This window comes from Vidua macroura, chromosome 9 (assembly GCF_024509145.1).
Source record: "Vidua macroura isolate BioBank_ID:100142 chromosome 9, ASM2450914v1, whole genome shotgun sequence".
Taxonomy (NCBI): domain Eukaryota; kingdom Metazoa; phylum Chordata; class Aves; order Passeriformes; family Viduidae; genus Vidua; species Vidua macroura.
The window spans coordinates 16,395,231-16,412,896 of NC_071579.1; the positions used below are offsets into that span (position 1 = coordinate 16,395,231).

The 17,666-nt window shown below is 40.1% G+C and overlaps 1 protein-coding gene and 1 long non-coding RNA gene across 4 annotated transcripts in view; one reads left to right on the forward strand and one right to left on the reverse strand.

Annotated features, from left to right (window-relative positions):
• Positions 1-17,666, forward strand: part of LOC128811293 (uncharacterized) — a 64,176-nt gene that overhangs the window by 406 nt on the left and 46,104 nt on the right. For all 3 annotated transcript variants that reach the window (XR_008438289.1, XR_008438290.1, XR_008438291.1), the window contains exon 2: positions 7,349-7,422. This is a non-coding gene — a long non-coding RNA (uncharacterized LOC128811293). The remainder of the gene's footprint in view (positions 1-7,348; positions 7,423-17,666) is intronic.
• EPHX4 (epoxide hydrolase 4) lies at positions 682-17,279 on the reverse strand. The gene is made up of 7 exons (XM_053984783.1): positions 16,966-17,279; positions 14,101-14,186; positions 10,526-10,683; positions 8,343-8,471; positions 6,109-6,212; positions 5,039-5,187; positions 682-1,602 (listed from the first exon to the last, which is right to left on the reverse strand). Exons 1-7 carry the CDS (start codon positions 17,206-17,208, stop codon positions 1,368-1,370), a joined length of 1,104 nt encoding a protein of 367 aa, XP_053840758.1. The 5' UTR covers positions 17,209-17,279; the 3' UTR covers positions 682-1,367.

Consider the following 17,666-nt stretch of genomic DNA (forward strand, 5'->3'; position numbering starts at 1 on the left):
GATTTGCGGAAGGGGACGAGAGCAGGTCTCCAGCCATGGGCTAACGCCGGGCAGGCAGCACCGCTTGGTCCTTCCTGCCGAGGGCTGCACTGAGCAGGGACTGCACCCACACCGACTGGGACACAGCGGTCGAAAGAGATGCCACACTTGGCAGTGTGGGGATGTGTTGGGACTCCCCAGCATCTCTCAGCTCTGTCCTACTCTGGTGGGGACAGTTGGTTCAGCCTCGCCTGGCCCTGATGCCTCCCTCAGTGGGCTCTTGTTCACCTTTGATTCCAAGGCACTGCGCTTTCTCTGCAGGTGCAGAGGGAGGCTTTGGAAACCTGATAGGCAGGTGACACCTACTCTGTGGTCTCGTATTTTTGCTTTGTTTCCCTTTGTAGTTAGCATACAGTTTTCTTCTCCCCTGCCATCACTTGCAAGTTAATTCTACCCTTTGTGTCCATAATCACTGTGTCTCTTCCTCCTATAAACACAGGAACTTGGCAGCAGTTCTTGGAGACAAGAACAGTAGTTGCTGCCATAGGAAGGATAATGCCAACAATGAGGCATTATTTTCAAGAACTGACAATCATAGCATGAGTGTCCAGGCTGAATACCAGACCAGACACTTCAGCTACTCAAACCCAGTTCTTAGCTTCAGCAAATCTCTCCATAGGAAGTCAGATAAAGTACAGGGAGTCTTGTAACTTGCATTTTATTAGACAGAGGTGATTTGATACATATTATATCTTAATTTTCCATTGTTCTTGTTCAGACATGTGGAGTGTACAGGTTTCCCGTTTTTAAGTCAAGAAAGAAAAACACATTGCGCAAAGCAGCTGCATTCAACAATACAACAAGATACGGATCATTATTCACTTGAAGACTAGAAACGTACCCAGAAAATTTTCAATCGTTCAGTATGCTAAAATATAGATAAAAAGAGTTACTGTTTAATGGTAAAATACATTAAAAAAATCCAGGCAAATCTAGAATGAAAACTTGTGACTTTCTTCAGTATGGCACCACTCTATTGTTTCATTATAAATTTGTAAAAGGCACCACACATTACAACTGTAAAGCAAGGGAGAAAACAAAACCAAGCAACTTTCCATGATTTTCTTTCTGTACAAATACATATGTATTTTAAGGCAGGTGTTTTTATGTGCAAAATACAAGTATACAGGTAAAACCAATGTTGGTATCATATATTCTCATACTCACTTCTTTTAGCTGTACGATTAGTGTCCAAATGTACAGTACAATGAAAACACTTCTCTAACAGAGCTCAAAATAGAAGGCAGGCTGGAAATATGGCCCTGATAACAATTAGGTTTTAAATCCGAAGAGCTTTTATTTAGACCCCTTAAAACATGTACAAACAGTCATTCTCTTTTTCTTTTTGTCTCTTCCTTAAGAAAGGTCCATATCAACTTGTTCACTATGTCAGGTTGATCCTGCTGGAGCCAATGACTGGCTTCTGACAAAATAGTTAATCTGAAGTGATTTTTAACATAAATCCTTGTAATTTCTGCCATCTCAACTTCCATAAATGCATCTCTTTCTCCCCATAACAGCAGGGTTGGCATGATAACTTCATGATGCTGCAGAGGTAGGCAGCTTTAAAAATAAAACACACTTAATTAGGTCTTATTTTAATAAAAAATCACCAAGACATATTTCATTCAATACAGCTTTTGAAATCAATGCAGTGAATCTCATTGTAAACTTTCTAGGTGCCACAATATATTCTACAGTATCAAAAAACCACTGTGACTCCAAGTTCTATCAAAATGACCTACTTAAACTTTAATGTTTTTTTTCTTAATACAATTATTTAAAATTGTTAATTTTATAAATATTACCTCATTTTATAGACATGAAAGGTGCAAGTAGATAGTATGAAAGACTTTTCAGCATTAACCTATCAGAATTTATTCCTGCACATTTCAAAGATGCTAAAAAATTTATCTAAGCTTGAATTGCTTACTTTTAGCCACATACGGTGACAGATGAGCCGTGACAATTCAAAATAAATTCCATCTGATCAGATACAAATCTTTATTGAATTAAGGCAAAAATAGGATTATTTTAAACCAGTAATGTATAAGAAAAAGATTTCTTGAATAAACCTTTATGACATATGTAATTACTAGTTGTAAACTTAGGAGTTAGTTAAGAGACTATGCTCTGTAAAAGGAGGTGACATGTCTTAGTTTAAAGTAAGACAAATAAAATGAGACATTGAAGACATTCTTCCTCTATACTTACATGCAAAGTCAAGAAATGTTAATAAAAGATCACTTTAGATAATAATTTCATTTTGATTGATGATTACAAAAATTCTTAAAATGGCCTTTTTTACCAGTGGATTTAAATCTCATTTTGCAAACTACTTGACCTCACCCACTGAACCACAGCTTATTCATAGTACCAATTTTAAAAACTGATAATCTCATATCTGATTCCGTGCATTGAGACTAATCTCTCTACCTTTTAATCCAGTGTCCTGGATTTCTTCACTGTTAACATGTGTGTTTTTTCACTACTGTACAGTTTACTGTTTTGTGCCTTGCAAGGTTTGCAGCCTCACTTAGGTCAACTCTATCAGGTTTTTTACAGGCTTTCTTTCACAGGCTTTTTTGGTCACTTTTCATTGCCTATGAACTGCACTATATTTCTGTTCAGTCTGGAAATTATGTAATTCCTTAAGTTTCCAGAAATCGCCTTTAATAACAATTAATGCACAGATTTCTCATTTAGAAAGGGAAGTTCCATTAATGAAATATTAAAGTCTTTGAAAAACAGACTCAGACCTTTATACAGCATTGTTATACAGTTTCACTGTAAACAGTGAAGTACTTCTCAACTGTTACAAGAGAACTAATGCTATTTTCTAAACAAATGGCATATCAGAAGAAATTCAAGTTCCAGCTTCTTACCTATCTGTCTTAACCAAGCATGATGTAAAAACTTTATGGATTTATTCTCAAAGTGTTTGTATTTAATGTATAGTGAAAGGAACCACCACTGTGCTATTTATAAAAAGATGTACTGGTGATGGATGGAAGTAGGTTATTTTAATCACCTCCTTGGAAATAACATTCCAGAAAAATTAGGCTCTGAAGAATGAACCTCCATGTGGATAGCAATGAGTCAGAACCCTTTAACACATAGGTCACCAGCATCAGCCCAGGGAGTTCTGGTGAATACAAGTCATTAGCATCCAAGTGATACTTAATGACTTAGATGAGAGAAAGGGAAAATTCCAATTCAGTTTTCATATCTAACGATTCCCATCCCAGAAGGCATGACCATCAGAACTGGTGGCAAGAACTGAGTGACTGATCTTTTTGTTCCAGTCCAAAGCCTGCTGCATTGTGGCTGACAGCACCTAAAATAAGATTCTCTGAATTCAGTGCAGGTGTACTTTCAGAAGAATAAAGCAAACAATGCACAAACATACACACAAAACACACAGAGGAATTCATAGCTGTGAAGATAATTTCTGACTTATAACTGATACTATACTTTCTTTTTGAGTCTGAAAAGGCCTGAAACAATAGTTTAAATGTTCACAACTCTTCCATTTGTCTGTGACTTCCAGAGCAATTCAGCTATCAGAGGCACGTCACTGCTGCTGTCAGAGGAGCATCTGGTTAATGTGCACACGCAGTGGAGCGAGGTGCCGTGGTCAATGGAACGAGCAGAGCTCGGGGCGCTGACGCCTCTGAGCTCCTCATCAGCCCTGCCCAGGCCTTCTGCAGGGCTGGGGAGCCCTGGGCAGCCAGGCAGCCCCACGGCCCTTGGACATGCCAGCTGATGTCATCAGCTGCTCTCTGCACAGCTTTAAATATGTGCACTGTTACCAGCACAGCCATCTCCTTTATTCCCCACTGGCAGCCATGCTTGGGGTTAGGCTTCTGCTTTCTCGTTCCAGTTCTGTCTCAGCCTGTACAAGGCAGCACCTAGCTCAGGTCCCTGTTCTCCTCACAGTGTTTTCCCTGCTGATTGCTCTCCTGACAGTGACAGCATGGATGACACAGAAAGAGCAATCAAGGTGGCAGTAAATTTGGACCATGGAAAATGAAAAGTTATTCTACTTCAAACATCTACTGCCCGAGTTTAGGGAAAGAAGGGAATTGATGTTTTAAAGGATATTGGGAAGCTGGTCCTTTGTTAGAGAAGCATGCAGGACATTTATCACTGGTGAAGACTAGAGATAGTAAAGGAAAAACAAATTCAATGCCATTCTTCTTGATATAGTCCAAGTTAGTGCTATAAGTAGAATGTATGCACAGTTAAGACCTTCTGGCCCTGTTTTTGGTAGATAAAAAAAGGGGAAGTCCATCTCTAAGGCCAAGCCAACTCCTTTCAGGAAACTTAAAACTATCAGAAAGCTGTTTGAGAAAATAAATACTAATCTTGCAAAAATATTTCCTATTATGATGCTATCCTCTGTTTTACTCTATGAAGTGAATCTGCTAAGACCAATAAAGGAACAAAAAAACCCCAAACACAAACCAAGTTAGGTTAGTTTTAGGCTTAGTTATAAAAAAACTCTCCCACCTTTCTGAAAAACATAAATAGCCTAAACACAATAAAATTGTGCCAGATAGGGTCTTGTAAAGTTACAAGTAAGGGTAACATACTTGGATGCCATATCATCTAGTAGTATTATATAATAATAAGCTCTTGATAGATATTATCATCATATGAATTGTAAATGCATCAATTAATTGATGTTAATTTTTAAAGTATTATTTTGAGGTGAATTTTTGGGATTGCCATGGGGGCTGTGAATGAAGAAGAGTCTTTGCTTTATTAGATTTTGAAACAAAGATTTTCCTTTTGTGCACTCTGCTTGTTTTGCCGTTTTGTGTGGACACCTCTGAGAACACACCTGGCCTCTCACTGCTTGACTGGGCCTGTGCCCACCTGGTGAGGCTTCAGGAACACACCTGAGGTTTTCCCCTGGTTCAGCAGCAGGAGAGGAGCCACAGTAACTCCAGGGGACTCTAGAATATTTTCCTCTGCTTGGGAATATTATACTGACCTGAAAAGAGTTCTGTAATGGTTAATGGGTCCTGTTAATGCTCCGGGTTGTGAAAAGACATAGAGATAAGCTTCAATATCCTCTGCAGTTAATCTGCAGCCTTTCCTTCCAATTCCAGTGGCCTGGCTGGTAAATAAACTTTTCAGAACCTACAAAAGCAAGAAGAAAAAGCTATTATGTAAGATAGCTAGAAAATGCAATTTCTCTCCTTCAACAGGACACATCTTTCTAAAATCTGTTTATGCATATTTATAAAATCTGTTTATATTCAAAGTACAATAAATGGTTCAAGTGAGTTTTTGGAGAGCTATGTGTAAAGCACAAGATAAACATCTCTAGTATAACTTATTCCAGAATAATCACGTACAGAGAAATATCAGTATTACCAAGTTACTGCATCCTGACCTGTGACAGGCAAGTGCAGGCACCTAGTTTTCTTTGGGATGGACCCCAGCAGGTGACAGGGCAGGAGGGAGGATGATTCATGACCTCCCAGCTGGCTGTGCCCTGTGTGTGCAGCACTGGGAGCTGTGCTCGGGGCTGTTGGTGTGTAGGAGGGTGTATCCTGCACCGCTGTCCTTTTCTATCGGCTCCTACTCACGTTCAAGGTTATACAAAGTGTTGGCCTTGGCTTCTCGGGCACAATTCAGCATCTGGCTGAATGCAATACCCAGCCTACCACACTGCCTGCCTGTGGCAGGCTCTGAGAGAGAAGTGGATGTCCCACTGCTCACAGGAACTTCAGATAAGTCATCAGGGAGTCCCCAGGCACCAACTGTGTCCCACTGGTATGGGCACAAGTAAAACCAGCTGACTCTCTAGGTGGAGTAATGCACTGCAGTGCTGAGGTTAAAAGCACCTCCCTCAGCACCTCCCAGAAATGCAGAAGTAAGAGTTAATCTCACAGACTCTATGTACTGGTGTGCTACTTTATAAAGCTTAAGAAGAAAAATCAGAAGGCTCCATATTTTTTCCAGTAATTACAACTACATCAGAAGGGATCAATGTAGGTGGCAGTTATTCCATTACTCACAGTTACATATATAAACAAGAGCATTCATTTTGCTCACCTTGAAATCATTTAGTGTAAACATGAATTCAGGAAACCATGGCATTTGGAAAAAGAAGTAGTAACCAGATTTAATCAATTGTGATGGATGTCGTAGAATGTATTCTGAAACAAAAATGTCCATGAATTAAAAATGAAAACTGATGGCTCAAACGAAATTACTAGTAATATTACAGTTTTTTTAACTTAAAGGAATGTTTTAAAATATTACATTAAAGTATGCTGTGTGATAAAAGATGATTATTGTTTCAGGAGTAAATATATGATGTAGCCATTAAAAGATACTTCTTCTATAAATGTTAGTAGAAACAGCCAGCAAAAGAAAAATTTGCCAAAGATTAGGTGAGGACAGCAGCACTGGAGAATTTAATTGCATGGTAGTTTTTTCACTTAGAGATCTATTTGTGTAGCTAGTCCAAAGCATTTTTTGTTCCCAGATATGGAATAAAAGGCATAAATAGGTATTTCTCTCATCAATGATGTGATGCACAGGAATCTGTAGATGATGATCCACTGGCATTCTAAAGACTGCATCACTACTGTTCATTGAAGTATAGAATTTTTCTAACAGTGTCTTCTTGGCAATTTCAAGAACTATAATCAAGGTTACATAGAGCCAAATATTTTTACAGTCATTTTTAAAGACATAGGAGCATATATAGCAAAAGAAAATTATCATCTATCTATCTATCTTCTATCTATCATCTATCTTATCTATCACAAACTTGCATTGACTGTTTTTTTTTTTTTTTTTTTTTTTAATTTAAACCTGTGTCTCCAGTGAGTTTCAGGAGCCAACACTGACATTCAAATACCTAACTTCCTCAAAGCAAGCACACAATGTGTGCAGGTACTAGGAAGTCTAGAACTTTTCCTTTACAGGTGCAAATTTAGGAATGTAAAAACCACACTTCCAACACAGGACATATCTCTGAAATATTAATTCTGACAGTGAATAAAAATGGGTTTTAAGCCAACAGAAATTGAAGTGTTAGGTATCTTCTAAAGTTTCATATCTTATACATTCTTAAATTGCATTATCTATTATATTTTTCCTGATGGACCATTGTCAGCACTGATCACTTTACTTTTCTGTACTATTTATAAACTGTGTATTTTCTTTTAATCCACAGTAGAATAAATTTGATGTAGGGAGAATTCATTAAGCTACAGAACAGATTTTGTAGTTCAACAAATATGCAAACAAATACTATAACAAAATGCAATTATCTTCTCTACAGTCTTGCTCCTGCTCTCATTGAAAATGCTGCAAAAATCTCCTGCTTGCTCACGTGCTAAACAGACCTTTCCATGGGTAAGTGTGGATTAAACACCTGGCAAAATGTTCTTTAATATCTTAGAAAGGTACCCAAGAACACTGTGAGAACAACAAATATGGGTGGTGTGGCTGATCCCACAGTGTAAGGTCAGATTTACATTCAATTGAAATGAAAATTAAAGCTCTGCTGAATATTCTTAGCTATTTATGGGGAAATGGGGTGACTTTTTAAATGGAGATAGGGTAAGGCCAGCAATTGAAAAAATTCAAATTAGTGAGATAGTATTTTCCTTTTCATTACTGAATGTTTATATTATTCCTATGAAATGTTTTGTAATTCTGGGTAGTAGACAAACTCAACTCTATCACACAACAAATAGTGAAACAAGTCCTGTTTCAGCAAAGTACTGGTATATTCCTGAGCATCTATTAAGTAGCCTGGAAAGACTTCTTCCAACGAATATTGTACCAGATCATAAACTGTCACTTATCACCTAAATCAGGATGTAATTCTAATCTCTTGATTCACATTCCTACAAGGACAGGCTTATGCAGATTTAATAATGCAGTGCAGCCTTTACCAAAGTGTAATACAATATACATCCTTCTTTGGGAATTTTTTCCTGATATATATGTAACAGTGATAAACAGTGATAAAGTGCAAAAAAACAGATAAATGTATTTGAAAATTATGTTTGTGGACCCTCAAGGATCATAAAAACATCTGTAACTTTTGTTGCAAGCATTCCCACTTCCTACAATAAATTTATTTTCAGAAGTCAAATAAATACTTGATATTTTACTGCTTCATAAAATACAGCCCAGACTGTGAGAGCCATAGAGTACTTGCAGCTCATCTACTGAGGCAGGCTGTTGGTTCTCAAAGCAAGCCATCTCTCACAATCATGACCAAAATGCAGATACTTTGGATTAACAAAGACTACTGTAAAACTTACCTGTAAATACAGAAGGATGAGGGAAATTAACCACAATCAGCTTAGTCACCATTTCAGGGTAACATATGGCCACTAACCAAGCGATCATTCCTCCCCAGTCATGGCCAATCAACACACACTTGTTGTATCCTACCACATAAACACAGATACATGCTTTTATTTCAAAGGAATTAGTATCCACAGAAATCAGCTCATACAATAAAATCATTATTGGGCTAAATAGGTGGTTCAGCACATTTATTAATGTAGCTTCAATACTGCACCACTTCCACTACTAACGGAAAAAAATAGGGCACTGTTATAGTTTAAAAATCTACAAATATGACAAAGTATTTAATTGGACTTCATTCAACTTAACTCTACTACCTCCATGTCACCCTGAAGTTACTCAGTATGCAGATGGCCACCCTGTTCACATCTTGGCCAGTGCAGGGTCAGATAGCCAGTTCACTCTGCAGTCATTACAACACACGTACATTTGCTGTGTTTAGGGAGTTTGGAATTTGAAACTGCAGACAAGAAGACTGAGCAATCTCCTGAGCACCTCCAGAACAAAATTAATCCTAATGTGTTTCTGTGAATATGAGAGGTTATCTAAGCACTCAGTGGCATCATTATGCAAGAAGTGGGCATTATACTTAATAGCCATATATATAGCATGTGCAAACACTCCCATTTATATACCTAGAAGGCCTGTAGCTTTTCTCTGTAAGCTGTTCTGTTGGCAATTTTATAAGTTCTGGACATTCACATACTTAATTCTTTCATCAATAAAATTTGTATTTTAGCAGCAATAGAAGGGGCATGGGCAGGATAGTGACCAAGTGTTTTGAAAGCTTAACCACTCTTTCTTTAACTACTGCTGGAAAACAACATACTGTAGTGTCAGATACCATCACCCTCCTCATTGAGGACTGGAATGTTGAGTACAAAGACTACAAATGAAACATATAAAAGCCAAGATGTTTAGAATTCTGACATAAATTTGGACACAGTTGTCAAAGAACCTTATAAACTCTCTTGGATAGAAATCTTTTGGAGCACTTATGATATAATCAAGTCCCCCAAAAGAATTTAACCTGGGATTAGGACAAACAAAGATAACAAGGCTCTGAAGTGATTTTCCCCAAAAAATTTAAATCCCTCTGAAATTGAATTATGCTGAGAGTACTTCTCAAGCATAACCATGGCATTACCATGGAGATTAACGCAACCAGCAAAGGCTGGAAAATGTCAACACTCTGTGAGGACTGCCTGCCCAGTCTTTTGCCAATACTCAAACATCACAAGTAAAGCAAATCCTCAATTCAAATCTCAGAACTTGAATCACTGCTTTATTATTTCTTCATATGAAATGCAGTAATTGTTTTACTATGACTAGAGTATCCAGGGAATTAAAATTCTTCAGAGAATGACAATCTAATCCCTTGCGTTGATCTTGGTAGGGAAGGGAAATCTCCTTCACCAGGGGTTACAATTAATCACCCAAACAGGGACACTTCAAACTGAACTGGAGGGGCAAATTTTGCTCTTCAGCTCTAGACCTTTACCCTGTGTATTTGCCACAGAGAGCAGTGTGTCCTCTGTTTTCCCTTCTGCTCTCACTGTTGTGTAAGACAGAGTGATTCAGCTCTTGAGAACTGACAGGAGTAGCAAGAGTAGTATTGTGCAGAGGGTAGTATTTTCAGCAGGCTTTTTTTTTCCAAAACAGCAGATGCACTCTCACCATCTCTGTAAAGCCCACAATATTTATTATGTCTTGTTTGTGCAAGAAGGATGTCATCTGATATAAATTCCTTGGTCTGCAAGTGCTTTAAGACTCTTAGAATATTATCCACTAAGTGCAAGTGGTTAGGAGGAAAGATTTCTTAGGGAAAAAGACCATAGGTTTATACTGCTGGATATTACAGCACATAGGAATTTTCTTTTCAAAACTCCTGATGAAAAAATCATCTTTACATATTGCTTATACTGACATACACATTGTAATTAGAAAACAACACTTTTTCATTTATAATTGTCCAAAAATATTAGTATCCTTAGATTTATATTTATACACCTCTGTAATGCATATATTAAAAAAAAACAACAAACCACAACAGTGCTAGATATTTATGTGGGTTTCTTTTCCTAGAAAATCAAGTCATTTTTGAGTCAAGTAGATTTTTCTTCTACTAACGCACCTAGAGATTCCAAAATATCCTTTATGTCTGCTATCAGGCAATCTAACTTGTAATTTTCTTTGTGAGGAGGAGCATCTGTTTCTCCATAACCTCTCAAATCCAGGGCCACCACTCGATATTCACTTTTAAATTCCCGCAATTGATGGCGCCAAGAATACCTAACAAAGGGGAAAAAAAATTGGAGTTACAAGGTCAAGCATTATGATACCAAAATTGCAGTCAGTGCTTTTGCACCCAAATATTTGAGGGTAAACTAGCATGGCTTTATTTGCTATGAGATTATTTTTCCTTTCTGTGCTGTGCTGATGGTCCTTTGTGGCTGCAGTAGTTTTGTGCTCCTGTCTTGAATTCCCCAATAACAAAGTGCAGCTGCCAGAAAAGGGGCATGGCCTGAGTCAGGGTTTTTCAACAATTCCTGGGTCTGGCACAGTCCCTTTGCTGCAAAGGAAGCAGGCATAAACCAGAGCACAGGGAGGACTACTCTGTTTTATCCCTGGAGCCATAGTAGCATCAAAAAAGTAAGATCTGAAAAGCTTTCTCTTCTCCCTGGCTTACTCACAGGCATGTTTTGGATTTTTTTTTTTTCTATTCAGAAAAATAATGTCAGATAATTCATACACGAAATAAACCAAAGAAAGAAATCCAGTTAATAACAAATTATCTTGGTGAAGTTTATAGGATTTATCTTGTGTACAGTTTCATCTGTGTCTCTGTACCAGAACTGTTGCAGAACAAACTCTCTCAATGTGTTGGTACTAATCAAAGTATTTCATCCTTGTGTTTCGATTGAAAAGAGTGATAGCGTTACATACATCAAAGGGCATACAAAGGCAAGAACTTAGGCAAAGGCCTGGGCTATTCCCACTCTGTAACTGTATGTAGTGGCTGGATGTGTGTTATGAAGCAAAAATAAAAAGAAAATGGTGGGTCTTAACCTGCAAGAACTACCTGTCCTTCAGCTGTTATTGAAACCAAATAAATTTTAGAATAGCCAGTACCAAGACAGACACAGTCTTATCTTACACTGTACTAGAAAGATGTATGAAAAACATGATCCTTCTGGACATATATAACAGTGACTGCATCCCTCTGTGCTAGGATCTAGCTTTTACTTCTGCTTGTTTCAACAGTTTCAGAGAAAGGATATATAACATTTGGATCAGCGATGGTTGTAAGTGTGATGCACAGAATGCTACCTTAATCCAAACAGTGTCTGTATCAGACCATGGGCTCTTCCACTTTACCTTTGCCTCCAGCCTATCAGGGACTTTGAACTTAAATAAGGGTACAGGAACACTCAGTGATACGAATCTGTATTCATATAAACAAATCAGTCAGAACATTTTCATTTCAGTGCTGTATAATGTGAAGACAAGGTTTAGCTGAGATCCCCAGGAATGAATTTTTTAAAGGTGTTATATAATGACTTGGAAGCTGAATTTGCCATGGTAACTCTTGCAGCTATTCTATATACTTCAGTAAGAAGAAAGAACCAGGCCCATAAATAAATAAATCAACTATTTTTGTTTTCAGAAAATGTCTACAAGCTATTCTCATTCTTTGTTTTCACAACAGCCCATCAGTCTCCAAATGTCTGACCTATCAAATGGGTAGGTTTAATATTCAAATAAACACTTTTATTCCATACGATATATAACTATTGGACAACTGTTTTGCAAGCAGAATTTGGAAAAGCTGTGAATGCCTCCACATTCACAAGGTTCAATCTATTTTGAGACTTTCTGATTACATTTTTTCTAAAGGGCAAGTAGTATTAAATGTAGCAGCTCACACACAACTTTTAAGTACTCAGCTGCCTCAACACATTATGTCCAGTTTCAAATATTTTACTATTGACTTTCCACAATGTATTGATTTTCAAGTTCTTATGCATCTAAAACACTCCTTGGCTCTGGTGTGTTACATTCTTTAGTGATCTGTCACCTTCAGACATTCTCTATCATTCTTAGTGGTCAGTATTACCTGGTTATATTTCTCCTATTTATAACCTTGAGACATTTGAAGGCAGAGGATTTATTAAAATTAAGAACTGTAATTGTGGATAATATCCTTTTTGTTTTCCTAGACAAACTCATTTACATCTCTCTTAAATTGTGGTTATTTTATTTTGTGCTCCCAGAACAATCACTATTCCTGAATGAAAAAGTATTCACTGAGTGAATGAACAACCTAACACAAATATTGGTAATATGACTGGTTTACAGACTATTAGCATGTAGTGTTCTTTTTAAAAACAGTGACAGAAAGTCCTGGTGGTCCCAGTGACCTATATAACAGGTTTTTTATTCATCCCTTTTGAATAGTCAGACAATAAAATCTAGTAGCTGCCACTTATAGCATGACTCACTATTCTAAACTGTAAGAATTACTTTCTGCTTTTTAAAAATAATATACCTAATCTCAGTAGAATATGTACATAAAATGCTAATTTCTCCATTACTATTCCCCCATAGGGGAAATCAGCTGTAGTCTCATTGCCTGTGTTAGAATATGCTTCATGCAAGATACACATAATGTCTGAATAGAATATGCACTGGCCCATCTAACTGTCCTTTCAATCACAGTTTACAGCTTTAATAATTTTAGATAGCAATTTATTACTAGAATAATGTCCTTCTTTGAAAATTTAACTTAACAGAAATGTGACTCTGTCCCATCACCCTGAAGGGCATTAGTACCTAGGGGAAATTGCTGAGGGAAGAGAACTGACCTCTCTTCTACTTGGGTCAGTTTAGTGTGGTATGACCTGAGAACAGATTGGAAGATCACAGCTCCAGCAGTGGCCTCTAGCCCCACAGCTGAGTTTGGTAAGGAAAAGGATCATTTACCTTGCTGCATTTCTGGCATTAGTACTGCCCTTATTCCCTTACTGTTTTTTCTGTGCAAGTTCTGTAAGCCATGCTTCACTAGTTAAACCTGACAACGACAGCCTGAGCAATTTGGTTAAATCATTGGACACATGACTGCTTTTCATTGTTATAAACAAACATTTAGGATTGGGTTTGATTCATCATTCATCTTGTGATGAACTAATAATAGAACCATTTTCCCTGAGTAGATTCTGAAATTAGGCTGCACAATAGCCTATAGAACTCATAGTTCTTCCCTTCCCCCAGTTAAAAATTAATGTGTAGTATTTTTAATAAATGGAGTGCAATCCTGATTGCACTTAAAATATAATGGATCCTTATTTTAACACCCTCTGCTATAATTCATAAGTTTATCCATATAGTACAAGTACTATCCAAACAGGAAATTTGTTTAAAATTAGCAGTTCCTTCACAAAGTTTGCAGGAAAGGGTACATAGCTGAGGAAAAATGGATTGACAGTACAAAAAAGATGGTTGGTTTGTCTTAGTCTGGAATTTTTTTGTGGATGCAGCAGTTAAAATGTTTCGATGGTTTGTTGCCTACTGAAACTTCATGCCATTACTATTCACAAATACATATAAGGGATCACACTGGGGATATTTAAGCAGAGGTGTTCATCCTTGTTCATCCTGCATATCTTATGCAGCCTCTTTTATAATAGAAAATGGTGAAGGGTGTTTTACCAGAATTCTGGAAAGCCATGAAGCAGCAACATGAGTGGTTTGCCCCTTTCTCCAGCAGCCACATAGTGGAATCGTAAGCCTGAATCCTAAAATAAGAGAAAAAGAAGTCTGTTTATTGCTGCATAGAACTGCTACTTTGGGGTTTGAGAATGATGATGGTTTCAGACCATATTCTAAGAAACAATATATTGCCCCTAAAAAAATATCAAATTATCAGTTGTGAAGCTGAAGCCTTCTTTACTTCTGAGATCAGGTATCTGCTACATCCTGGCAATGCTGAGTATCCCACACCCTGCACACCCACCACAGCTTCTTCCAAGAAGGACCATCCCCAATACCTGCCAGGCTGTGCCTGTGTGCCAGCCCAGCCCTGAGCACACAAACACTTCTGACAGAGCACTGCCTGGCACTGCCACTGGGAAATGCAGGTTGTTGTCACAGCAAGTACATTGCTTTCACACAGACACCAGTCATGTGCTTTATAGAAAGACTTTAAAATGCAGAATACTTTAAATGCACTTCCAATCTTTCAGTTAGCTGGTAAGATTATACAACTATTTAAAACCATCACATTGCATTCTGGCATGATAAAGGACCACGTGGATTCTTAACAACCAAAAGCAATCAAAATTAAGTAACCAGAAAGCAAGACATATTTGCTAGTTTTTATCATTCTAGGTTTCAGACTCACTTCAGAAAATTAAGCTTTAATGTTATAATCTTTTTCTGCCTTGTCAATAGTCAGTTTCTGATGCATCTTTTAAGGAACTGGGTCTTATGAGAATTACAAGCAGGCAACTTACTTATTGTAGAAGCTGAATGCTGAAATGCTATTGAAGTGAATTGATGTACACAAGCTTACACTGACTGAAGGTCAAATCCAGTAGAATGTAAATAAATTGTGATTATGATCTAGAGGTTTTACTGAATTCTGACACAGAGTAGATACAGAAGTTGGGATTTAGCTCACAAAATACTGTTTAGAAGTCATGTGAAAGAAACTGTAGGAAGAAGGGTTGTAAAGCTCCTGAACAAATGTCAAAGCCTGCACTATCTCTGCTATTTCAAAAAAGAATGAAAAACCCCATGCCTTTGCTACACATCAAGAGCTAATATCAGGGCAAGGATCACAAATGCATGAAAAAAGGTTTTCTTGCCAAAGATGCTTCAAATGCTCTGAGATATCTTTACACTCATAAGTAACTAATGAGCTGCAAAACCATTAACTTATGTTCTCGTTCTTGAAAGGGCTCTGAAGAGGGAACTATTTGGATTTTTTATATTTGCTCTGGATATAATAGGGACTTTTCTCAGTTTTGCCCCTAATTACACTGCTATTTCACCTCTGGGATGCCAATGAACTTGAAGTCCCTAGAGGTAAAAATAAACTCCTAGTAAATTTTGGGGCCATTACATCATCTGTATCATTCTCCAGATCACTCTGCCTTTAATCCTTTTATATTTAAAAAGTAGAAGTTTCTCAGTCTTCTTCCACAGTTTCACATTTAGTGAGTAATGGGTAAGCCCTCCTCCATGCTGCTTCTTTCAGTCAGCATCCTCTTGGGATTTACCCTCCATGTTTTTATTCTAATCTATTTGTTGTTTTAAGGAACTCCCCTTGCTCCTGAAAATTCTATCTCCACTTGTACAGCAGCAGTTTAGATATCATATGGCACAAACTAAGCCCATTGACTTTTTGAGTTGCTGCTGTTCCCTTTTTTCCAACCCCCAGAACAGACATAGGATGTTGCCACCTTTTCCAACACTGGCTGGTTTTATTGAAATCTGAATAGATTTGTAGGATATATGTGTTTGGAAAGTAATCCATTAGCCTGCTGTTATCCAGCAGCAAGAGTTTCTTATTTCCTGAAATGAGTGATCAACTGTCATATTGACAGCAATTCGATTTGCCCCCAAATGCTCTTCTATTATTGTCATACCCCTCTCACTTCCCCAGCAGCCTGTTCATTTACTGCTTTGTGGTACAGGAAAAAAAGAACATGTCATATGAGTAAAAAGCCCACACATGCCTCCTAATGATGTTAGCAAAAGAAAACAAGCAAATCATGACAAACTGAGGCTCGCTAATTTATATTAGTACTGCCTGGCACAAAACCATCTGCACAGAACCCTGGGAACAGGGACCTTTATGCTTATTTTATGAAAAACAGCACTTGACAAAACTTGCTATGCATTCTCTGCTCACCTATAGCTGCAAAAGAAACCTAGCTAATAAAACTAAATTTAGAGCATTCAGTAAAGAAGCAAATCACAAAGCCCTGAGACAAGAACAAAAATTGACTGGTGGCTTAAACTGTACAACCTGAGGGACAGCAATTAGCTTCTTGCTCTACGTTTTCCCTGTAACAGTGATGCACGAAACGAGCTCCCCGGTGCAACTGGGCAAACCATAAATAGCAGAGGGAGCAGAGGCAGTGCAGGGAGCGGTGGGCTGCGGGATACCCGGGGCCAAGGAACCCCTCACCGCCCACCCAGGGCTCCGCACCCGGGCTGGCCGGGCACCGCGTCCTCCCGGCTTGAGGCCCCGCAGCCGGGCCGGGCACGGCACCGCTCGCCGGGGCAGTGCAGTCAGGCGCTGGATGCTGTGCGAACACGCACGGCAGGGCAGGCGGGCTGTCCGCGCACCCCGCACAGCAGGGCAGGTAAGGGTGCCGTGCACAGCGCACCCCGCACAGCAGGGCAGGCAAGGGTGCCATGCACAGCGCACCCCGCACAGCAGGGCAAGCAAGGGTGTCATGCACAGCGCACCCCGCACAGCAGGGCAGGTAAGGGTGCCGTGCACAGCGCGGGGGTGGGTGCCTGCCTGCGCTCCCAGCGGGCCCACTCCCACGCCCGCGCCCTCACCTTGATACGGACGTAGCAGTGGGTACCCAGGGAGGGGTCGTTGAGGCAGGCGGGGGGGTTCTCCCGCACCACCCAGCGGAAGGTCTCGCCCGGCCGCCGGCCGATGCTCCAGAGCAGCCGCAGCCCGGCGATGCAGGCGCACACCCCGCAGTAGCTGTAAACCAACGCCCAGAAGAGCAGCGCCCGTGCGGCCACCATCACCCGGCGGGCGGGCGGAGGGCAGGCAGCGCCGGGTCTCGCCATCGGGCCCCGCCGCCGCCGTCCCCGCCGGCCGGGAGGGGCTCGGAGCGCCGCCGCCACCAGGAGCCGCCCGAGTGGAGGCACCGGGAGCGGCGGCGGCGGCGGCGCGCCCGCCCCGCGGCCCTCGCCCCGCGCCGCCGGGCACAGCGCCGGACGCCCGCACGTCCCGGGGCTCGCCGGGCCCCGGGCGGTGCCTCGGGGCGGCGGCGCTGCGGCCGGGGTCGCGCCTGGCCGTGCAGGGCTTGGCCAAGGAGGGCTCTCCTCCCCAGATATTTGGCGGTGAAAGAGGAGAAGCCGTCCCTGGGGCGGCGGGGAATGGCTGTGTCACCTGCGCGCTCCGGCAGAGCCGCCAGACACATCGGAACGCGCTGGGGATGTCATTGGGATCAGCGGCTGCGGCCGGCGGGCTGTTCCCGCCGCCGTGCCTGCCCCAGGCCCCGGCAGCGATCGCGCTGCATACT